Below are 22,251 nucleotides of genomic sequence, written 5' to 3' on the forward strand. Positions count from 1 at the left end.
AGCCTGTTGCTACTGAAAAAGGGACCTGGAGTTGGCATTCCAACTGCGGATGTAGCCTCTGCAATGCGCGTGGGAACGTCGTTATTTGCCCGTCCCCGATGATTTGAAATGTGTTTTAATTGTTGCTCAAGCTGGGCAATTTCTTCTTCAAGGGACCTGACCAGGCTATTTTTTTCTTCTCATTAGTAGGCTAAGTAGAATCCTTCGAGGTATTATGGTCTAACTTTCGTGGGGTGTCATTTTGGGACTGAACATCGGAGCCACGGCAAGGCTCACCACTGCTCAGACATGGTGTACAAGCTGCAAATTTGAGGTCACACTGAAGAAGGTAAGAAGGCAATATGGCAATCATATGGTTCATATCTCGATCGTACCTTGATTTTGCGTTTACGGCATCGACCGCATGCCCTGTAAGCTCAACGAGAGGGAGCTGATTGCATTGTGTTCATGTAGTTGATTACAGAGTATGGACGCGGACCAGTAGTCCATAGATAATGATGGTGGATTCGGGGTGGTTCAAGTCATCAAGTTTACGAAGGGTTGCTAAGGTCAGAAGCTCGGAAACGAATTACGCCTGATTTTCAAAAGCGGGCCCAAGTTTTATGCGGCAAAAAATAAATACGATTAAATACAGTACTGTCACAAAATATCACTTAACCGGCTCTGGGAGCTTTGAACATGTCCAAGTGTACAGAATCCAGAGTAGACACGATTTTAAAAATCGAACAGATTGAACTTTATCCCCATAAGAATATAAGTTTTTCTATCTTGAAAATGAATTATATAAGTTTTTCCAATGTGTGGCTTCAAAAACTTCTTTAATCTTGGAATGACTCAGTGTAGCAGGCTGTCTACCTAGAGTCCTAGACCGCTGGCACTGACAATTGCACTCGACCGAGATCATTAGGGTCTGCTAAGAAAAGCAGGTCAAGCAATCCATGTTTCTCCAAGTCCCGACAGAATTGCGTTTTGGAATTATCATCGGTCAAAATATCAGTATCCGTTTGATCAGAGTATCTTTCTCCACTGGTTTCCTCAGGCGCTTTCACTTCACTCTTAGAGCTCTATAATCCCCAAAAAGTTAACTCCTTTGTGTTTGAATGTTCACAAGATATGGCCAATGTCCATGAGCCAGAAGGCGATGAAGTTCCTTGTGAATTACTCACCATGTTCTCTTTATCTCCACCTGCATTACCCTCATTCATATCCGTCTCTCCAAGTTCACCCAAAAGCTTCTTTGTGTCCACAGCCAATTCCAAAATCGTATCATATCCATTATGCCAGCATTTCTTGATAGTGCTGTCAATCAGTGGATTTCCATCTAGTGTCAGGAACTTCATATTCATAAGTAACTCATAGAGCGCAAGCGACTGTGCTCTCCAACTCTCGGCGAGAAGTTGATCTCCATAGACCTCAAAGCCATAGTTCATGTAATAGTACAATGAGCCCAGGGCAAACTGCTCTGTTCAAGGACCTAAGAATCTGGCAGTTCCACATTCGCCCAGCTCTGCCTCGCTGCTATTGAGGCATCTGCCATATGGCTCTTGACACACTTCCCATTCTGTTCCGATCTCAGCTGTACAGTCGAAGTTGGATAGTTTCAATTTGTTTCAATCAAGCAGGACATTTTTGGGTCGTAGGTCACCATGAGCGAGATTTAGCGATTCCAGGAAAGCGACAGCTTGCGTAAGATCATTCATCCATTCCAGTCGCAAGAGCAGAGGTTCCAGCTTTTGAACCTTTGTGACTACTCATTTTTTGATCTCAAATATGGTTTTGCTGAATTCTCCATGAGAGGTTCGCGTCTATTGATGTTATTAGTACTCCCAAAAATACCTAAGTGTCAGCAGTTTGGATTCACCTCTCATGTACTCCATGAAGATACCAGTCTCTGCCAAGAGATAACATTGAACGATATATGGGCATAGTGGGCTCTGTGAGAATACCCTGTATATCTCGAGTTCTGTTTGGAACTGCTCTCGTTCTGATTCTTCCTGTTGAGGGATCTTGACCACAATGCGAGGGTGGACCTCGTAAATAAAGGAGATACCTCCCTCCCAAATCCAACGCACGTGAGGGAATTGACTTCGAATATCCATGATAAGAAGAATGAAGTAAGAGAGAAATATCTGGGGGCAAAATGGAGTATTCAGGGGAAAGAGGGTGTAAAGAGGGGGAAATGAGGCTCAGCGGACGCAAGGGCCGTGATCACCGATTTCTAATTGGCTTGTAGCATGCAAGTCCGATTCTGGAGATACAAGCAGCCTTGCATTTCATTGCTCTCTTTTTTAGACAAAAGGAGCAGGATAAGAATTGAGAGAACCAGGTGCTAATAGCTTTATCGTAAGTTTTAATGTTCTCATTACGCTACAAATCGGATCAGGCTTGTAAGGATGAAATTTCATTCCAATATGTAAATAATAGCAAATATACATAAGAAAATGATTGAGATAGACACCTCTCCTGTGAATGATTGGAATTCCCCCTCGCAGTGTTTCCCCCTCGTCCATCCTCCTCCCCACCAAAACATGCAGAAGCCTAAGGTAAGATGCATGTCAATCTGGGAGCGACCTCTTATTGACATCCAAGTTCCTATAGATCGGCTAGGTCGACGAAGCCCTCTTCCACTTGCCGTCTTTCTTCACCCAAATGCCATCGGCGGTACAGTCAGGACACGGCGTCTTCTTCTTAGTCTTTCCCATCCAGGTCTCCTTCATGACGATGCCGCATTTCCCGCAGCCATTGTACTCCTTGAGCACTCCTGGGTTTTAGACACAGTGTCCGCAAAGATGTTCGACCTGGGCAAGAAATAGCTCGCACATGGTCACTATAGGTCTGACATTTGTGAGCAAGGATGCCTTTTTATGGAAATGATGAGCTTACCAGGCAAATTCCTGATTGGTCTTGGAGGCACAAAACAGGAGACAAGAGACAAGATACAAAGGAATGGAGCTATAGTTGAGTAAGAATAAATATGTCCAATCTTGGTACAATGATATGATCTTCACGGGGAATTTAGGCCATATTTATGGACTTTCCTGGAGTACTTCCAAGGTTAGCATGATCCTCTCTCGAAGAGGCTTTTGCAATCATCCCACAAAATTGTGGCCCATTGCCAACACATTCCTAGTGCCCAATGTCTCCATGTCGGTGGCTATGTAGAACAGCTGGACAATTTGTGACTCAAATTCTCTCTCACATGTACAGTGCACTGATAGCAATTGTGCCATATAGATGCTAAGATGCATGAGAGGGCGTTCGATTGATAGTGTCTAAGAGCCTCTCAAGGTAACTCATTTATCAGAACTCTAGTCCAATTCGCGCAGGCTGCTATAGCTACCGGGATGCCTTGGGCCCATTTTGTGATGATTGAATCAGCCTTGATGTTTTTACCATTCAGAAAAGAAGATTTTGCAGGGGTGTCTAGGCTGCTGCGAGGTTCTTGAGGTATTTTGATGCAGCAGCGGCACTGCCTTGAGCCGCCTCATGACATCAAAATCAGCCGAGACTTTTCCACCATTCAGTTTCAATAAACCGAACAGGGATTAGAACAGACTTTGGGCTACTACGGATGTCAGCAGGTCTACGGATAATTTCTCCTACTGCTATTTCGACGGACGCAACCCGTATTCTAGTTTCAATTCTAATATTTCGCGAATCGTCTCATCTCTTCCATATATCCCACTCCCATTTATCAATAACCTATTCTACTACGCTTTTGTACCAAAAGTAAGAGTAATAGATAGGGAAATAAGCGAGGATTTGAGGGTACTATTTTCCTTCTCACTTGCCATATCGTTTGAATCTTCACTGTATTCTAATAACAGTTTTTTGAAAGGAAGTTTTTCAGAAGGATAAATCCCAAGGTCGCTTTCCCCTTTACCTAAATAGATTTAAAATTTCAAGATACATTTTAACATCAAGCATTCGAGGTTACTATTATAGAAAAAAAAACAAGATATGAGACCAAAGTAATCACTTGAAAGAGTGCCTAAAACGAAAACACTGGCATAGGTATCTCAATTTTGGCAACTTGACAACCAAGTAATCAAATCCTGACAAAAGAAACCCAATATACTCATTTTGTCACAGTAGTAGTCACTGTATCAGTAACTGTGGTAGAAGCCTTTGTAACAGTAACAGTTTCCGTCTTAGTAACAGTCTCACTCGTCGACGGCGTAACAGGAATAACACTCAATCCACCACCAATATCCGAAGTAGAGGCAGTAGCCGCACTTTTAGACTCAGTAGTAGTAACAGTGGAAGTCACAACAGCCGTTGAAGTAACAACAGCTGTAGACGTATGTATCGAAGTGTGGGTCTCCACAGTTGTCGAAGTTCGGATAGCTGTGGAGATGTGCACCGCTGTAGACGTATGAACGAGGACAGTCGTAGAGGTGGAGGTGAACATAGTCGTAGTAGTTACGTCGATCTTAGCGGGTGTGGACGTATGAGTAGTCGTTGAGCTGGAGGATGGTTTCTCTGTAGTAGAGGATGTAGAAGAAGTGGTCGAGGTGGTACTTGTACTATCATCCGCTCCTAAGATTGATGTGGCAATCGGAACAGCCGAGTCAATGACGATGAATGTTACCGGCTTCGTGACGGTACTTGCGGATTCACTATCAGTAACTGTAACTGGAGCTTCAGTCTGAGTGACTTTGACAGTGACTGCGGGCTGGGTCACTGTTTCTTGTTCCGTCTTTGTTGCATGTATTGTCACTGTTTCCGTCTCTTCATCCTTAGCTGCAGCTGTGGATGATGGTTTAGCTTTTATAGTTGACTTTGTTGTGGAGGATATCCTACTCAGCTTGGTAGAAGTCTCTGTCAACTTGGTGAGAATATTGGATGTCGTGGATGATTTTGCCGTACCCGAAGAGCTGGAAATGGTCTTTGTTGCATACGGCGTTGTTTTACCTGCAGAATATAAATTTTCTGTATCCGCTGTCTCGTAAACGACTCCAATAAGCGATGCTTCTGATGTATTCACGGATTCGGCCGCTGCGGTGGGTGATTGTGCAGCACCTGAAAAGCTGGCAAGTGTCTTTGTGGAATATGGAGTTGTTGCACCAGCCGAATACAATTGCTCTGTATTGCCCGTTATGTAAAGATCTTTGATAAGGGATGTTCCCGACGTGTCCACCGACTTGGGCACTGCAGTAGAAGACTTTTTCACAACTGGGAAAGATGTGAATCCTCGAGATTTTGTGGTCGTAGTAACAACATAGAGCTTCTCTGGCGATGTAATTGTGTAACCATTTTTCTCTGTATTTGATGATGACCCGGCTGACGGTTTTGACGCTGTACTTTGATCTGAAATATGAGACGAAAAAAGTGATGTAGACTTTGGAATCATGGTTTCCCTGGTGGAGGCTCTATTTCGAGTAGTGGTGGTTACAACAAAAAAGAATCCCTCGCTTGAAGATGAACTCGGAGACGCATCGGCCATAGCAGGAGCTTTCTTTGTAGTAGTGGTAGTCACAACAAAAAAGGGCTCTTCGTTTGTAGATGGGCTGGGAGATGGATCGGCCTTAGCAGGAGCTTTCTTTGTAGTGTTAGTCGTGATGAGCAAAATAGGCTCCTCACTATCAGAAGAACTGGTGGATTTGTCGGCCTCAGCATGGGCTTCAGTTGTAGTGGTCGTCATGGCCAGCAGAGGGTCCGTGGTTGAAGTACTCGATGTCCTTTTGGTTGTCGTTGTAGTAATGAGTGTAATCTCAGCCTTATTTGTAGTCGTCGTTATGAGTAAAATCTCCGAATACCAGCTCTCATCATCCGATGAGGTTGGAATTACAATAACTGGGTTCACTACTTTGTCATTGACGGCTATAGAGCTCTCCACGGCCGTAGATGAAGTAACAGACGTGTCACTCAAGAAGGAGCTGGAGCCAGGCATGTATGCGTTCTTTTCAATGTTTGGAGTTGGAGTAAATGTCTCTCCACGTATGGAGGAAGAAGTCTGTAGAGCCGAAGACTCCATAGATGTTGGTGTTGACTCGGTGGTCTGGTCCTGCCACCACCAGATAGTCGACGTTATTGTTGTCCATGGTGTCTCAGCTTCGGACGTAGAGCTTACAGTTGGAGTTTCGGGAGTGACAGTTAGCGCATCATCGACTGCAGGCTTGCTGCTGATGGTAATCGAGGTTGGTAATGTTTCGGAAGTAGAGTCGACTGCGGCAGCGATAGAGCGAGAGATTGGACCTGCAGAGCAAGTCCATGCAAATATAAGCAGAAACAGGAAGTGAGTGAGCTGCATGCTGCCGATCTGCACTGTATACTTGGATCGAAGGGCTGCCAGAGGTAATACCCAAGAGACAGATTGGGAGTGGAACGAGGTAGAGACCGTAACTTGAAACTGTTAACAGTAGATATTCAAGGAAATGCCAGTAAAACAAAACAGTTCGGAGCAAAGAAAGGCATAACAAGGAAGAGATATTCTCAGAATTCTCATTAATAGATTCCCATGACTCTGCATAAGAGAATGAAAGAGCAACTTGCTTGGGATGTATATAGAAAAAGAATGACCGCACTAAAAATGAAGACAAAGAAAGTAGGCGGCACAGAGTGCAGATACAAGACCAAATAGATCCTGTAGTAGACATCGTCAAGATATTGGGCCTGTTACCCATATTAACCCAAGCCATTAAGGGCCGGGGGATGGCTCAGGCCCCCATGAGTTCTAAACTTTGAAAGCTATGGCATTGACAACACAAGAATCCAGACCGCCATTGTCGGAGTTGTGTTTTGATGTCTTAGTCCCTATCGCATATCCCATATATCGAACTAGGAATAGCTCTTTGACAAGGGCGCGTAAGGCAAAGACGTGGTGTTGCAGTAAACGCCCGGATCGAGGGTTTCAAGTTCCGTGATTGATGGTGATCGCGATCTATGGGATCCACATTTGGATGTACGAGTGAGATGATCACGATGATTGGTGAATTGGAACTAAATAAAGTGATATTCTCAATCCTTCGAGAAACTCTGAACTCATTTTTAAGTCGGGGTTAACAGGTGTCAAGTATCATACTAAGTAGTATACTATAATAATTCTCGCGGTTCGTTTCAAATATGACGCCACTTGGGCTACCGGGTCCTTGACTCAATAAAATCCATGATTATGACAACGCCACCGTGAAGTTCCCCCCGATACCCTCAAAGGGTGAAATATTTCCCAAAGCATTCTTTGAGTCTCCGTAGTAGTGCATGCGATAAGTTCCAGCTTGGAGGGGGTTTGGATTGCCAACACTATAGTAGTCGTCCTCGATCATCCACTGGATAGTAACATGGCTATACCCGAGGACTTCACTGGTTCGATCCCATAGAAAAAGGAGATTCCAGTCGCGATCATCGCGCACGACCTCCCATTCGCCGGAGCTTGGAACCTGTCTTTCGATGGCGGCATAGGTGGATTCCTGGTGGAGATCGTTTCTGGGATTAGCACCAATGAATGTCGTGTTAACTATATCTCCAGGCACATAAGTTTTATTGACAGGGTTGGAGATTACGTCGCCAAAAGAAGTTCCAATAGGAGAATTATCATAGACAACCCCGGTTATAAAGCTTAGCGAATTATTGGTATTGACCGGGGGACTGGGGCCGGTCGGGATAGACGGGAGATTACCAATATCCCGGGCGCTACCAAGGTATGGGAGATATGTCAGAGTCAGATTGATGTACGCCGCAAGCTCGTTGGGTCCATACAATGTCGATGCTCCCTCGTAGCGCTGAACATTGTATTCTTCTTCGGTCGTAACATAGTGAGCATAGCTGTTTGATGGGGCTCCTAGCACTACCTGAGGATCTGATATTCCCAACTTGTCTTGAACACCTTGCGCGATCGCTTCTTTCCAACGACGACCTGACATCGTTGTGGCTTCACTGGTTGAGACAATGATAAGCAGTTGACCCACTCGAAGTAGCTGAATGTCGACGATATCTGGAGCCCAGGAATATGGTAATGTGAGGGTCCCAACGTCCAATAAAATATCCTTGGCACCTTGACACTCTTGCTGCTCTTCACTGGGCTGATGAATAAACGCCCGAGCAACCTTCCAAAGAGGGTTACCAGTGGCAGGACCGGTCGCATTCTGTGTAAAATCAAATGCACCTGGTCCGTCTGTAGTTCCAGCCGCGAATGAATATCCCAGTGCTGCAGGACATGTTTTCAATGTACTGCCGTTGAACGGAGATGGAAAAGTGTAACCATTCAAATCCTTGAACACATGAAAAGACTTCACGCTTGAGTCACCTGCGATGATTGATGAGTTAGAGCTCATCTGGTTGTAGAGTGTTTTAGCCGCCGAGTATTGACGCCGGCCGATTTCAAAACAACTTTTGGCTCCGTTGTCCTTGACGCGAAAGAAAGGACCCCTGCCGTGACAGTTCTCATTTGTGCCACCACAAGTACTATCCTTGTATGAGCACATTTGTCCAGAACCATCCTCGCACCAGGCACCCAAGATGTTGGGGCTTGTGTCTCCGACATTCGACTGAGAGAAACCGATGACCACATCATCCGCGAACCTAGGGTCCCCACTAATGCTCCGCTCAAAGAGATAGGCGGCAACTCCTTTGTTGTCTCCTGTCACCAAAGTATTGTTGTTATACATAGATGTTCCATGGACAGGAAACCAAGTCAGGACAGCGGAAGTCTTATTATCGGACTGACGGTCGAAACGAAGCAATGTCATCGTCTTGTCCACATTTGTCGAATAACGTGCCTTTTCTTCTTCCGGGTTCTTGTCATATGAATATGGACTACGATTGATGTTGGCCTCCTCTAGCTCGATAGAGCCAAATGAAAGACGTCCCAGAGCGAGATTCCCATGAGCACGTTGGATTGATAGGACTGAACCATCCACAATTGCCTGATAGCTCTGTTTATTGAATCCTTTGGTCGGAATCTGAGGCAAAAGGTAGTTCATCCATGCACCCGGTCCAGAATGAGAGTGTGTTCCTGTTAAAGCGATGTTGTGTTTGCCATATCGGGCGTAGTCATTGCCAAGTGCGGCGAGTCCCTGCAAGACTCCGTGTCGCACCGCGGTATCACCGGCGAGAGTATCAAGAACCAAGTAAATGAAGGTATCATTTTGGTTATTTGGGTCTGCAAAGATGAATGCGCGCGAGTAAATTCTTTGTTGCAGACCCGTGCCCAGTTGATTGAGGCTAGCGTAGCCATTAAAATCAACCTCAACTACAGGTCTGAGTGATCAGTTAATTCATGACCACTGACATAGAGAAGAGCTGGAAAGAGATATACTATACCCTGTAACGTCGGCCTTTCCAGCGCCCACTAGAAATAGACCATCGCTAGTTGCGGCAGTATTAGCCCGACTTCTCCACTGGTTGAAGTTCTGAGTAAAGCTGAATTCCGGGACTTGTTCATTGTGCTGAACTATAGCCAGTAGTTGCAGGAAGACAAGAAGTGTTAGGACGACTGCAGCAAGGGCTGTGCCGAATCGTAGGTTCACCATGGCGTTGATCGAGAAATCAACAGAACTGAATGTTATGACCAGAGCAATCCCTGGTAGAGAGTACGAGGTCTCACATGGAACCGCGGGAGGTATTTAACGGCCTGGGATCAATCCACTACCAGAAGAGAAATCCTTTCAGTGAAGCTCTTCCCCTTGGCTTGGCAGAGTAACCACGTCGCCTCCTTAGCGATGTGAGATGGGGGCTTGTGACGAACAAGAAAGCTGCAGGGTTCAAGTGATCAAAATCTAATGTTCCGAAACCCAAATAGGAAAGAGCGGACCTTCCAAGGTTTTCCCCGCACGGAGATGAATATACATCCGATCTATATACTTCAACTTGAACCACTTTTAGTAAGTTGAAGGAGATTCCCGGGCCCTTGGTCGTGTGCCCAGGTGATATTTCAAGTTTCTTTGTCTCTTTCAATGATATAGATGACTGCTTATGGTGCGGAGAGTGGTCCGAATGCTCTCCATATCTCTCTCCAAAGTTCCTTCAAGTTCCATACGGAGCACCATAACTTCTAGGACTCGGGTAGTAGTAGCTTGTGAAAGACAAATGCTGCCCAAATGCTACTTGGTAGTATATACTGTTTAATGTCGCTGATGTCACACATAGTAACCTCGGAGCTTTTACCTGCCCCAGTGCATAGGACCCTGCAAATTTCTTGTTCAGGCCATGATTGGCACTGCCATCATATTATCTGGTCCTATTTGTTAGATCCAACTTTAACCCATGTAGACCCTACATGAGTGGGAATTAGCTGCAGGGAAATCACCAATAGTAAGAAGAGTAAGAGTGTTCATAGTCCCGTGCATCCTATTGGTTGAGTTGAATGGGTATATCACCTGATGTCCCCACACCGCTCTCCGTTGCTTAATGAAGTTTCGAGTTTCAATATTGAATCTCTGTCTTCAACCCCGTCAAAATGCCTCTTATTAACGAATCTCACGACTCTCTACCTTGTAAGCTATGCGCCATACTCAAAATCCGTATCCACACCACTAATAATTCTCAGACGTCGACGCTGAACCTTCAGCCGTTGCGCGCCAGCGAGCCCAGCAGCTCATCAACGCCGAATTGTCCGCCGAACACGCGACAACTATTCATCCCTCCATTCCTCCAGCTCCAGAATCAAGTTTCTCCTCTCTCATTCAACAAGAATTGGAGCGCAAGGCGAATGGCGCGCCTCTCACTGGTGGAATCGATCTCACTCGTTACGAAGCACCCGAACCTCCTACTCGTGCCGCAGCCGGCGAAACCCCCAATCTAGACGAATGGCGTCAGGCTTTACAAAAAGCCTACAAGTCCAGCTCTCATCTCTCCAAGCGCCATGAGAATCTTACTCTGCTCGATGAAAACGGCAAGAACGCGTGGTTGATTGGTAACTCGCAGCTCGAGTATATCCTACATGGCCTTGAGAAGGAGCTGGCGGAAACTAAGGAGGCTGCGGAGGAGGTGAATAAGCAACGTAAAATTGCACAAGAGGCCAGATATGGCGAGTTGTCAAGTCTGGAGGATACGTGGAAGCGCGGTGTTGGTGCCATTTTGGATGTGGAGTTGGCATCTGAGGGTCTGCGCATGCAGATTTTGGAACACCGACGACAGACCGCGCAGCAGCAATCGCGCTGAGAACTCCAATTTTCTAGCTTCATATGCGAACTTCGCACTGTTACAGAGTCTCAAAGCTCCATCGCGACCTTGTTGACTGGATTCCCTGTGATCTTCTTGAGCTCGAAGAAACTCAACCCCAGTACATTCTGCAAGCAGCATTGCGTCATCTGAGTTGCATCATAAATGTCAGACGCTCTGTGATCTGTCCAGGACTGGCATGCAAGTGTCGCGGGACGACACAACATGACTATCATTCACCTCCGGCGAGCTGGTGCTTTGATCCCCACACTCTTGGAAGAAAAGATAGGCAAAATTTCTTCCATTATACGAGAGCCTCGTTCATATCCGGCTCTTCAATATTAGCCTTCTATGTAATGCCAATACAAAGTTATTCCCACATCTGACATATACCCCGCCGTTTCCATAAACTCAACCAATCAATAGAATAAAGCATGATATTCCCTACGCTAAGTCCTGCGCTAAGCTATGCTATTAATATAAAAACGTGCAATCATGTAGAGATGCCATCAGAGGCATCAATCCACTCTTTCCGACCATCAAATTTTCTTCACCGGCGCAACCACATTAACATCAACCCCTTCCTCAGTGACTCGCAGGGGTCCCACCTTCTCCTCAACAACGACGCCATCCATATCAACCTTCTTATTCCAATCCACCAGCTGCTTACACATGCCCTCCATAGTGGTCATAGGAGCATTGTACCCCAAACCACCCTGCTCAGGCGACTTTCTAGCTCGGGCATCATCCGCAATGAAAAATGCATCAGAAATATTGAAAAGGGACGGTTGAATCTGCGCCAAGTCGCCCGAAATCGGGGGTAAGAGCCAAGGAAGAAACTTGAACTGGATGTACGAGTAGACTTCCAGGACATGAGACATGATGAGCATGGGGCCAGGCTGAATAGGCGGGAAGCTGGTCGGTGTCTTGGAGAGGGTGCTGAGAAGCATGTACATGTCGCCGAATGAGATTGCAGGATTAGGGTCTGTGACGATGAATGCTTGGCCTCCAATGTTGGGCATTGTGGATCCAGGTTGACTCTGCTCTATTAAGCGTTGTTCGTAGAGAAGGTGGGCGATTGAGACATTCTCTGCATTAACGAAGCTTTGGATGATGTGGTGCAGCCATCTAGTAGTCATTAGTCAAGCTCAATATTTCAAAACGAATGAAATCCGATACTCACGATGGACTTGTACCCCGTCGCAGGTAAATACCCGTAATAGTCATAGCAGCATCGCATCCAATTCCATAAATTCCATTCGCAGGCCGAATACAACCGGTCCGAAAGTTCGAAGAAAGATCATCTGCGGAACGAACAAGACGTTCTGCTTCCAATTTGCTAACTGAGTAATTGCCAAAGAAATCCTCATGTTTCTCTGGGGCAGGCGAGCTATCACTGAGAAGCTGTACCGCACGTCCGGGAACATTGACCCAAGGCGGAATCCAGAATTTTAGAGAGTGAAGAAGAGTCGAACCGGATGATGTCGAGATAAAGCAGCTTGCACCGTTTCTCTTTGCCGCATTCATGACGTTTCGCGTACCGTCCACGTTAACCTTGGTATGGAGGAACAAGAGCATCTTCATGCGATCTTGTGGCCGGATGATGGCTGCTGTATGGAAGACGGACAATGGAAGCTGGGCGACGGATTCTGGCCATGGTTGGTCAAATGCTGTGTCCACTGCTAGCTCATCGGTAATGTTGATTTTGATGTAGTTCACGCCTAGATCCAGGATTTCTTTTGTTGGGCAGAGGAGATCTAGAATGCGAATTGCAGAGGGACTTTCACCGCGAGCCAAAAGATGTTGAACCATCCATCCTCCCACGAGACCTGTAGGAATGATGTTAGTTGACATTCTGAGGGATGTTGTTGCCTCATTTGAATAGTACTGACCGGATCCACCCACTACCACATATCGACGAGATTGTTTTGGTGGGATGCTCTTGTTCACATCGATTGGATTCTCAACGACTTTTTGATAAGCTGCCTTGACTTGTTCAGGGGTCCATCGGCGAGGAGACAACTTTTGAGCTTCCTCTGGGATCCTCTTCATGGCAGAGTTGACATGATACAAGTACAAGGCCGCCAAGCCCAGAGCGGCAGAGACAACTATGTAAGTCATGACCGTTAACTCAGAAGTAGAACTGAGAAGTAGAACTTGAAATAGGTAGAAGTGGTAGTTTTCCCCCCTCTCAAATAAGTACCGAACCTTGGAATGGTATCACAAATAACCTGTGGAGCTTAGACCATCTGGATCTCAATGTTTATGCAAAGAATTCTCCGAGTGGCTTTGCGGCGTTTGGTAAATCAACCACCTCTTAACTTATCAAAGAAAGTGAGAACATCAAAATTCATTGAGGAAAAGGGATTTTCTATTTTCTATTCTTTCAGAGCGAATCTCATTATTAAAAGATATCACATTACAGATCCTTTTTCCCCCAACAATACAACTGCATCGTCGCTTAGAGCTTAGACGGCTCGGTTATTTCTAAACGAGTGCCACTGCGCCCCATGGTTGGTCCAAGAGCCTCGCGTCCAACTTAAACGATCTCAAATCAGGAAAGCCATGACGAGGATAGACTCCTGATCGATGAGGTGTCTAAGGAGAACTCCCTTATTTCCCCGAAGTTTCAGATTTTCTGTTTCGCTTCCAAAGTTGCGGGTTTCGCTTGCGGGTTGGCCCACCTTTTTAACGGGCGGATGGGCCTCGTCTCCTCCCGAGACACTAGTTCAATTTGAGGTGAGACTTGCGAAATTCCTCTCCAATTTGAAGGATTGGAATCTTTAACGGAATCTTCGCGGAATACATTCCGTTCCACGTTTTTGTCAAAATGTCCAAATCATCGGCTTTATTCTCTCGGAATCAGTTATCGGCATCTGTGGACCCAGTTTCATATTCATCGGGATGTTTACTTTTCCGAGAACATTCAAGGAGAACTTGAATGTTCAAGTTCCTGGCACAATTGACTGATGGGCTCTACATGTACATGTATATGTACATTGATCTCAATTGCATGAGTTCGCAAAGAATCCCGACCCCCACTACTTCTTGCTGGGGTTTGGGGTTAAATGGCAGTCTCTTGTTGGTCCGTTCGACGCGACTACACATAAAGATTGCGTATCTCGGCAAACCGGCACGCTAATCCAGACCCTCCCGAAGAGATGTTCCCACAATATTCGGAGAAGATAGGGGCCTGGAAGCCCAATTCATGGAGTATGTCGCCTAACCCATACTGGAGATCTGATAGAGTGAGCGCGGAACAAATCCAGGGACTAAGATTGGGACAAAACACATAAGGGTGCCTAGAATCCTTGATATACGTAGAACTTGAAGACGAAAGCTCTGCTGTCTTCGGTCTCATTTCCAAAATTCATCTAGTACTTGACCCCTAACGCTCAAAAGCACGAAATTAGGCTGATCACCGGCGCCCCACTTGATCGCGACGTTTTTTTAAAAAAATTTCTAAGCCTTGAGGGTAGAAATCACCGTTGATACCCGTTTCTTATCAACTTGAATTTTATACCCGCGTTTCCATTCCTGTTAGGTCTGACTACTAGATGAGAACCTTATCGGATCTTGAATTCAGATCTTTATAATACTTTGGAATACTTCCAGCCTGAGAATTTCATATATCAAACGCCCTCTAATCTTAAGTTCAAGCCTTTACCGAACTTGAACCTTATCATCTCTTCAATTCCTCCCTTTGAAGTAGATGCGATGTCGTCGCACTCTTCGACCCAGGAGAAATGGCCTCAAAATCATAATCAAGATACTGACTCCATCGCCGAGACTGTTTCTTCGGTAGATACTCAGGCTGATCATGATGCCTTGGATAAAACTTTGACTGCCCATGCTTCGCGGGCTTCGGGCCATATGTCACTCGCCGAGCGTGTGACTACTATTCCAACCAATGTTACCTCTGATCCTAATTTCGAGATTGACTGGGAAGACGAAGACGATCCTCAGAATCCTAAGAATTGGTCTATTGGATACAAGGCTATGGGAATTCTGTTCTTGTCATGGAATACTCTGATTGTGTAAGTGCTGGCACTGCATAAGACATGACCTGTTGAATCTCGGTCTAATATCATATAGTGTCTTATACTCCACAGCTTATACTTCTGCAACAACTGAAATGATGAATGAATTCGACGAGACTGAGACTATTGTCACTCTGGGTCTAACCTTCTATCTATTTGGTCTTGCCATTGGTTCCATGTTCATGGCCCCATTGAGTGAGGTCTACGGCCGCAAACCTGTCTGTGTAGGTTGCATGGCCCTCTTTACCGTATTGATTATCCCCTGTGCCCTCGCCAAATCGATCACAGCTTTGATCGTTGTTCGTTTTGTCGGTGCTCTATTTGGAAGTGTGATGATCTCCACTGCACCAGGTATGGTTGCTGATTTGGTGGATGATGAGCACCGTGCTTTGGCTATCTCAATTTGGAGTATTGGTCCTCTTAATGGACCTGGTTAGTTCTCCATTCTTCTGTATTTTCCACTCATTGCTAACAGTTGAGTCACTCAGTTCTGGGTCCCGTTATTGGAAACTTTGTCACACAGTACCTAGGCTGGCGCTGGATGTGTTGGATTTGTCTCATTCTCTCCGGTGTGGGATTGGTGTTTGCTCTGATTCTAGAGGAAACATATGGTCCAACACTACTGCAAAAGAAATCATCGCGAATCCGCAAGGAGACCGGTGATTCCCGCTGGTGGTCCCGCTTCGATCGAAAGGATAGTCTATACGAGATCCTGAAGCTAAGTCTTAGTCGACCCTTCGTCATGGCCGTCACCGAACCTATCTGGTAAGATATCTCACTACACCCCTTCACCACAATCATTAAAATGAATGCTTGCTAATATTCCACAGTATCTTCTGGGATATCTACGTTGCCATCGTCTACGGTATCCTCTACCTCTGTTTCGTCGCCTACCCCGTCGTATTCGAAGATGACCGCGGCTGGGGCCTCGGCATGTCAGGACTCTCATTCCTAGGCATCGGACTGGGCGTCCTTATAACCATCGGCTGCGAACCACTCATCCGCCGTCTAATTAACAGACACCCAATCGATCCCGAGACAGGAAAAGTCTATCCGGAAGCTGCAGTCTCCTTTATTTGCATTTGCTCAATCCTCATTCCTATCGGTGAACTCTGGTTTGCCTGGACTTGTGTGCCAACCTCAATCCACTGGATCGTCCCCATCCTCGCAGGTATTCCCTTCGGCGCTGGAAACACGGGTGTTTTCATCTACGCTTCGAACTATCTTACCGGTAGCTATGGCATGTACGCTGCGTCTGCACTTGCTGGGAACTCAGTTGTGAGGAGTATCCTTGGTGGTGTTATGCCTATCGCGGGTACGTATATGTACAATAACCTTGGTTCGAATTGGTCGGGTACCTTGCTTGGATTACTGGAAGTGGCTATTGTGCCGATTCCGTTTGTTTTCTACAAGTATGGTCATAAGATTCGGGAGAACAGTAAGATGATTATGCGTCTTCAGGAGGAAAAGAAGAAGTTGGAGGGGAAGAGAGCTGGTGGACGGGCTAATGTTCAAGTGAAGCCGGAGGAGGCTGTCTAGGTTGGTTGATGGATTGCTCTCATTGAAATGGATACCCTGGAGCATTGGAGGTGTTTACAAAAGTTTTGTTGCAGTCATGACTGATTGATTTGAACGACCTAAAAAGATATACATAAGTGACGCATTAATGTAATTGATCATTGTTTCTTTCAACTTGAGGACAATCATTCGAGTCCTTGTAGGAGGCCGTAGATGGGGTATATAATGCAGGACTAGTAGTGACTTTTTCTTGCGAGACAAAAATCCTGGCATTTCCGAGTCTTTTGTTCATCCCAGATAGTGGATTCGGCTTTCCACGTCTTGAACATTCTGAAGAATACGCTCGTATTCACCCAAAGCAATTGCCCCTGCTGGGAAAACCATGATAGCATCCACGTAAACAGGACGAGGTGGAATCTTCATAGGTTGCGCGGGAGAGGATTGAGCAATTGATGGCTGGGAGCCCCGGTCGCTCGAGGAAAAAGACTGTTCTGGCGTAGTGGAGTCTCGAACATAGCCTAGCACATTCAACCATGTGCCAACACGCAGATCCTCCGCCGTTAAGGTTTCTAGAACAGCATTAATATCCACAGAGACTGAGCTCGCCTCAGTCTTGCTGCGTGGATAATTGTGCTCCAAAATCAGGTGGCCCAACGTGACATTATACTGTCTGACACTATTAAAATTGTGAGGAACTCTATAGTATACTAGATGATATGTATACCATATCATCATCTGGGCGAGAACCTCCAATAAAACTCACCATCCAAGAAATCGAATCTTTGAATCTGCAGGTAAACATTGCAGATCGCACAAGAAAGCGCGAGTCGAGGGAGGCGGCCCGTTCATCCCTGGGATGAAGACAAGAGGAAGCTTGAAATCGCTCTGTCAACTGGTATATGAATCAAGCACGTGACTCCGCGTATGTCATAGGCGCAGCGAGGGGAAAGTCCACTCCCCTCCATTTCTCGGACTTCATCACAAGACTACGATCGCCGAATTTCCCAGTCCCCAATCTGACCTAACCCTCGAAGCACGGATTCAGCCTACTTAATTTTGATTCCACCCTCTTTTTTCTCTTTGATTCCGTCTCGGCGTCATTTAATCTCACGTTTTGCTGGTTGCCTACAAAACATATCTACCGCCTCCGCCTCCGTCTGACTGCGATACTTACTGGTGTACCTCGATAAAACCGCCCGGTATCAGTGCTGCCTGATTCCCTCAAATCCAAGCAACATATTACCCATTCTCTCCTTCAATCACCATAACAATGTGGTCCTGGTTCGGCGGCGCAGCCGCTCAGAAACGCAAGGATGCGCCCAAGAACGCTATCTTGATGCTGCGCGGACAGCTGGACATGCTACAGAAGCGAGAGAAGCACCTTGAGGCCCAGATTGCGGAACAAGATGCCGCTGCACGAAAGCACGTCAACACAAATAAGAACGGTATGGTCTAGTCTTACCCGGTCTATAAAACGGAAAGATAAGAGTGTTCGGATTTTCTAACTCGTCACGCCACCATTAGCTGCGAAGGCCGCACTCCGACGGAAGAAGGGCCTCGAGAAGAACCTTGAGCAGACATCCGCACAGATCATGCAGCTTGAACAACAAGTATACTCGATCGAAGCGGCGAATATCAATCACGAGACACTGCAGGCGATGAAACAGGCTGGTGCGGCTATGGAGCAGATTCATGGTGGAATGAGCATTGATAAGGTTGATGAGACTATGTATGTGCTTGACATCACTACGGGACCTCTGGACTCGGGTCTTTATTCTTTGGATTTTCTCTGTGGTTTGGTACTGATAAATTCTCCTGTAGGGACATACTCCGGGAACAACACCAGCTCGCAGACGATATCGGCGCCGCGATTGTCTCTGTCCCGATTGGCGAGCAGGCCGACGAGGACGAGTTGGAGGCCGAGTTGGAGGGACTGGAGCAGGAGGCTATGGACGAGCGGATGCTCAATACCGGTCCTGTCCCAGTTAATGCCCAACTGGACCGTTTACCCGCTGTTGGAACTTCGGATTGTAAGTCTTCGCCGATAGAGGCTCTTGCTTCACCTATCTCTCTCTACACATCGCTAACTACATCCAGTAAGCAAAGACAAGACACCAGCAGTCGAGGAAGACGACGAAGAGGCAGAGCTGGCCAAGTTGCGTGCCGAAATGGCCATCTAATTTTCTCTTGACCCTCTACTAATTCTCTTTTTCATCTTCATGTCGCATACCTGATTTCTGTCTCTGGTTTTGGGCGGGCTCATTATCATCCCCATTCCATCGCCCAACTTGACCTCTCCCTCAGCATTGGATGTCTTATTTCTTTTCTCCCTACAAGCAAGCCTCTGTTTCTTTGAATGTCTCGGCGCTAGTTCTCTCTCTCTATACACCTAAATATGGGTTCTGTTCTTTTCATGTTGCTCTACTTAAGTCTTCTCCTCAATTTGCTTTTTTTGTCCATGGACAATGAATCTGCTAGACTATCTTCAGTGCCTTTTGTCTATTATGTAACTGGAGTACCTGAACTAATGAGTTTAGTATTGGGACTCATATCTTTCAACATCCGGCAGTTCTCCGATTCCTTTCAGTATCCATCATGGAGTGTTTAATAGGATATTTGGAGTTTAATGAATGAAAATTTTCTCCATTATGGAGCAGAAGCTACCTCCCTAGTGGAGGTAGAAAAAAAAACTAAGAGAAAAAAGGAATAAAACACCATGGCTTAAACCCGCCATAACCCCCATACCCATGCTAAACCGAGTACGCCATGACAAAGAAAACAAAATAGAAAATACAACAAATAAACAAACAGATCGCGAGAGAAGCTCATCCGAAGATGAATAAAAAGGGAAGATAAGAAGTGAGAATAGGAAGTAAAAATAAGAGAAATAGGAATTGAAAAAAAGAAAGAAAAAAACACCGCCATAAATCCGTGAAGGGAGGTCGTCAAGTAAGTGGCAAACGGGGTAAATCGTCTTCACTCAACCAAGCAGAACTGAGAGTTCAGCTTAAGGGTACCACGCAAAACTCTTGACCATCTCCGACCGTGCGCCGTCCTCTGCTTCAGTGGACCAGCGCTGCTTCCACTCCAACTCAGCAGCTTGGGCCTCTTCGAGGGCCTTCTTGCTGTCTGGGGAAGGGAGGCCAGGACCTCTGGGGTCATGAATTCGGGGTGGGAAGCCCCGAAGCTGGTAAGCCCGTTAGGGCGGGGATAAGCGGCCAAGTCCCCAGCTGGACCTGGAATACCCATGTTTGAGTATGGAGGGGCCTCGAAAATGATGTCCTGGACCATATAGTTGTCCGAAACGGACTTGGGGACGGGCGGGAAGATGGGAGGTGAGGTCGTGTCGGAAGGAATGGTCGAGGATGAACCTGCATCCTCGGTCGTGGAGGGACCGGGTGCGAGGTTCAGAGAGGAGAGGCCGCCCATCAGATTCTCTCGTGGGTCGATGGAGGGTGGTGGGACATGTTCGTAGCGGACGTGAGTAGGCTGCGTAATCTGAGGATATTGCATGACATTGGTGTGGACCTCATACACGCCTCCCATGTTGGTCTTCCGCATTTGACTCAAGCGAGAGTTGAATGAACTGTATCAATGGTCAGTATATAAGTCTTATGTGGTTTTGATATCGGATTGAATTTTCGTCTTACGTTGCAGCGCGAGCATGGTCAATTTTCCAATTCTCATCCGTAATTGGCACACGACGCTTTTTGGGATCAGCGGGCTTTCCACCAACCATTGGGACCGAAGGAGCACCCGTATGGTAGACACTGCTGGCACCGTGCCAAGCAACATATTGGTTTCGGTTGTACTCTTCTCCTGGGCCAGGAAGCTTATCCTCGGGAACAGCCAATTCGCCCTCCACGTCGCCTCGCTCATGAGCAACATCCTCATCGTAGTCATCGAGAATCTTCTTGCCGCCGACGACAATCTTGGCACCGAACTCACGGAAAACAGAGCGCGCGGTCACAACACCAATAGCTCGACCTTTGTAGGAGTGGGGGATGATGTCTCGTTCAATCAAGTCACGCTTCGCATCGTCATCAATGATAATTTTGTAAAGCATCTTGTGCTTTTGGAAGAAAAGGTAAGAGTCACGGAAACCAATGCATCGAGCTGGTTCCGTCGACAACATGTAGAGTCGGTCACCGCGGTTTTGAATGGTAAATGTACGAACTCGGTATTCGCGCCCTTCGAGCAAATGACCGTTGTCATCGACTTTGGTGACACCTTGAGGGTTAGGGGGGAGAGAGACTTCGTCGTTGATTACATCCATCATGTTTCCTTCTTTGTCAACGGGTACCTGAGTCAAATGAGACGGGCCCCGGTTACGCGCCCAACGGCCTCCACTGGCGGCAGGACGACCTCGACGACGCTTTACAGGAGTAGAAACGCGATTCGGAGTATCAGGTCCGCTCGCGTCCCAGTCTGGGGGACGGTTTTTGGGGGGACGGCCGATACGACGTTTGCGCGGAATGGCTGACTGACGCCCGCCATTAAAAGAGGGTGAACCGTCTCCGGCTTCCAACAGTACAGAATCCTCCGGGGCTGGAGTCGTGGCTGCACCTGCTTCGTCAGTCTTGGAATCCCCAGGAGTGGCGGCATTGGCGTCGGCGTCAGGTTCAGCGTCGCTGATTGCCTCTGGTTCCACGTCCGGGTCGTTCTCGGGTGAGTCGTTGTAGTCTGGAATTGGAGACGATGGTTGAGACGGAGGCGCATCTACCATTTCGTCATCAGAAATGTCAGGGATTTGCGGCGCATTACCTGAGGTTCGAGGGTCAGTAATTGCGACGCGTCCAAGGAACTCCGAACAAGGGTAGCTGTGGAAAAGAAGGTGGGGGGAGGAATTGGAGGAGGGGAAGAAAGTGAGGGGTCACGTACGCATTGACTTGGCAGCCGCTTGCGCGGCAGCCCTCAACTTTCGAGGCATGGCCACAAGGATATTAGATTTGACGCTATAGAGAGAGACAGACATCAAAGACATCTGAAGCTGTTTTGCTATATGCGGATTAGCCATTTTCCGACTTCCGAACCCACGTGATATGGAGTGAATAGCCTCACGTGATGTATATACTTCAATTTCAGCCTCAGGCACCTAAGCCACCTTAGAGCCTCAGCCCTCAGGCAATTTTGGCCCTAAACCCTATATGGCCATTTTGGGACCTTCCCCTCACTGAAATAAAAAATGACATCATATGCTGATCCTTTTGCCATCCTTCTGTCACACTCTATCACAACACATTCTGATTCACCAATCCCCCATTTTTATGTTGTTTTCTTCAGCATTCTAGACCTTTCATTGCCCACTTATCATTTTCGTGTCGAGAATGCTATTCCCTTTGAATATTTCATCTCTTGTAAGCAGCCCAGAGTATACCATGAGCTCATGCGCCCTAAATGCTCACCGGGTCAGGTTGTTCACCGTTCTTTTCCGATGACAGTCCAAAATAGTGAACAGCTGCCTTTTACGGCTAATTAGCACCCGTGTGCTCCCCATTTCCCCGATGAGGTACCCGATGAGGTATTTACTGCTATTATGAGGAGTGATAATATCACATGTATGTAGCTTTGTAAGATTTCTAATCTTTCAACT

The 22,251-nt window shown here is 46.6% G+C and overlaps 10 protein-coding genes across 10 annotated transcripts; 3 read left to right on the plus strand and 7 right to left on the minus strand.

The window, feature by feature from the left end:
• Nucleotides 1–863: 863 nt before the first annotated feature.
• Nucleotides 864–1,430, minus strand: N7483_001979 (uncharacterized protein; the record flags this gene model as incomplete). Its single annotated transcript, XM_057085416.1, has 2 exons — nucleotides 864–1,064; nucleotides 1,167–1,430. 2 exons carry the CDS (start codon nucleotides 1,428–1,430, stop codon nucleotides 864–866), a joined length of 465 nt encoding a protein of 154 aa, XP_056951565.1.
• Nucleotides 1,431–1,610: 180 nt separating this feature from the next.
• On the minus strand, nucleotides 1,611–2,099 carry N7483_001980 (uncharacterized protein; the record flags this gene model as incomplete). The annotated part of the gene is made up of 2 exons (XM_057085417.1): nucleotides 1,611–1,747; nucleotides 1,862–2,099. The coding sequence occupies 2 exons, from the start codon at nucleotides 2,097–2,099 to the stop codon at nucleotides 1,611–1,613; spliced, it is 375 nt and encodes a 124-aa protein (XP_056951566.1).
• Nucleotides 2,100–4,078: 1,979 nt separating this feature from the next.
• N7483_001981 (uncharacterized protein) lies at nucleotides 4,079–6,253 on the minus strand (the record flags this gene model as incomplete). Its single annotated transcript, XM_057085418.1, has 1 exon — nucleotides 4,079–6,253. The coding sequence occupies one exon, from the start codon at nucleotides 6,251–6,253 to the stop codon at nucleotides 4,079–4,081; it is 2,175 nt and encodes a 724-aa protein (XP_056951567.1).
• Nucleotides 6,254–7,112: 859 nt separating this feature from the next.
• N7483_001982 (neutral/alkaline ceramidase) lies at nucleotides 7,113–9,470 on the minus strand (the record flags this gene model as incomplete). The annotated part of the gene is made up of 2 exons (XM_057085419.1): nucleotides 7,113–9,198; nucleotides 9,262–9,470. 2 exons carry the CDS (start codon nucleotides 9,468–9,470, stop codon nucleotides 7,113–7,115), a joined length of 2,295 nt encoding a protein of 764 aa, XP_056951568.1.
• Nucleotides 9,471–10,396: 926 nt separating this feature from the next.
• N7483_001983 (pre-mRNA-splicing factor SPF27 family protein) lies at nucleotides 10,397–11,100 on the plus strand (the record flags this gene model as incomplete). The annotated part of the gene is made up of 2 exons (XM_057085420.1): nucleotides 10,397–10,433; nucleotides 10,487–11,100. The coding sequence occupies 2 exons, from the start codon at nucleotides 10,397–10,399 to the stop codon at nucleotides 11,098–11,100; spliced, it is 651 nt and encodes a 216-aa protein (XP_056951569.1).
• A 539-nt stretch (nucleotides 11,101–11,639) lies between these two features.
• Nucleotides 11,640–13,221, minus strand: N7483_001984 (putative 3-beta hydroxysteroid dehydrogenase/isomerase family protein; the record flags this gene model as incomplete). Its single annotated transcript, XM_057085421.1, has 3 exons — nucleotides 11,640–12,228; nucleotides 12,284–12,929; nucleotides 12,993–13,221. 3 exons carry the CDS (start codon nucleotides 13,219–13,221, stop codon nucleotides 11,640–11,642), a joined length of 1,464 nt encoding a protein of 487 aa, XP_056951570.1.
• Nucleotides 13,222–14,817: 1,596 nt separating this feature from the next.
• Nucleotides 14,818–16,679, plus strand: N7483_001985 (MFS transporter; the record flags this gene model as incomplete). Its single annotated transcript, XM_057085422.1, has 4 exons — nucleotides 14,818–15,137; nucleotides 15,196–15,572; nucleotides 15,629–15,905; nucleotides 15,971–16,679. 4 exons carry the CDS (start codon nucleotides 14,818–14,820, stop codon nucleotides 16,677–16,679), a joined length of 1,683 nt encoding a protein of 560 aa, XP_056951571.1.
• A 267-nt stretch (nucleotides 16,680–16,946) lies between these two features.
• Nucleotides 16,947–17,507, minus strand: N7483_001986 (nuclear telomere cap complex subunit Ten1; the record flags this gene model as incomplete). Its single annotated transcript, XM_057085423.1, has 2 exons — nucleotides 16,947–17,334; nucleotides 17,422–17,507. The coding sequence occupies 2 exons, from the start codon at nucleotides 17,505–17,507 to the stop codon at nucleotides 16,947–16,949; spliced, it is 474 nt and encodes a 157-aa protein (XP_056951572.1).
• Nucleotides 17,508–17,928: 421 nt separating this feature from the next.
• Nucleotides 17,929–18,838, plus strand: N7483_001987 (ESCRT-III subunit protein SNF7; the record flags this gene model as incomplete). Its single annotated transcript, XM_057085424.1, has 4 exons — nucleotides 17,929–18,103; nucleotides 18,183–18,387; nucleotides 18,480–18,688; nucleotides 18,765–18,838. The coding sequence occupies 4 exons, from the start codon at nucleotides 17,929–17,931 to the stop codon at nucleotides 18,836–18,838; spliced, it is 663 nt and encodes a 220-aa protein (XP_056951573.1).
• An 827-nt stretch (nucleotides 18,839–19,665) lies between these two features.
• Nucleotides 19,666–21,642, minus strand: N7483_001988 (chromatin structure-remodeling complex subunit RSC7; the record flags this gene model as incomplete). Its single annotated transcript, XM_057085425.1, has 4 exons — nucleotides 19,666–19,787; nucleotides 19,904–20,244; nucleotides 20,309–21,422; nucleotides 21,540–21,642. The coding sequence occupies 4 exons, from the start codon at nucleotides 21,640–21,642 to the stop codon at nucleotides 19,666–19,668; spliced, it is 1,680 nt and encodes a 559-aa protein (XP_056951574.1).
• Between the last annotated feature and the right edge of the window lie 609 nt (nucleotides 21,643–22,251).

The sequence above is a fragment of the Penicillium malachiteum genome (genome assembly GCF_028827825.1).
Source record: "Penicillium malachiteum strain IBT 17515 chromosome Unknown utg000001l:1.0-8184562.0:1.0-8186909.0, whole genome shotgun sequence".
Lineage (NCBI taxonomy): Eukaryota > Fungi > Ascomycota > Eurotiomycetes > Eurotiales > Aspergillaceae > Penicillium > Penicillium malachiteum.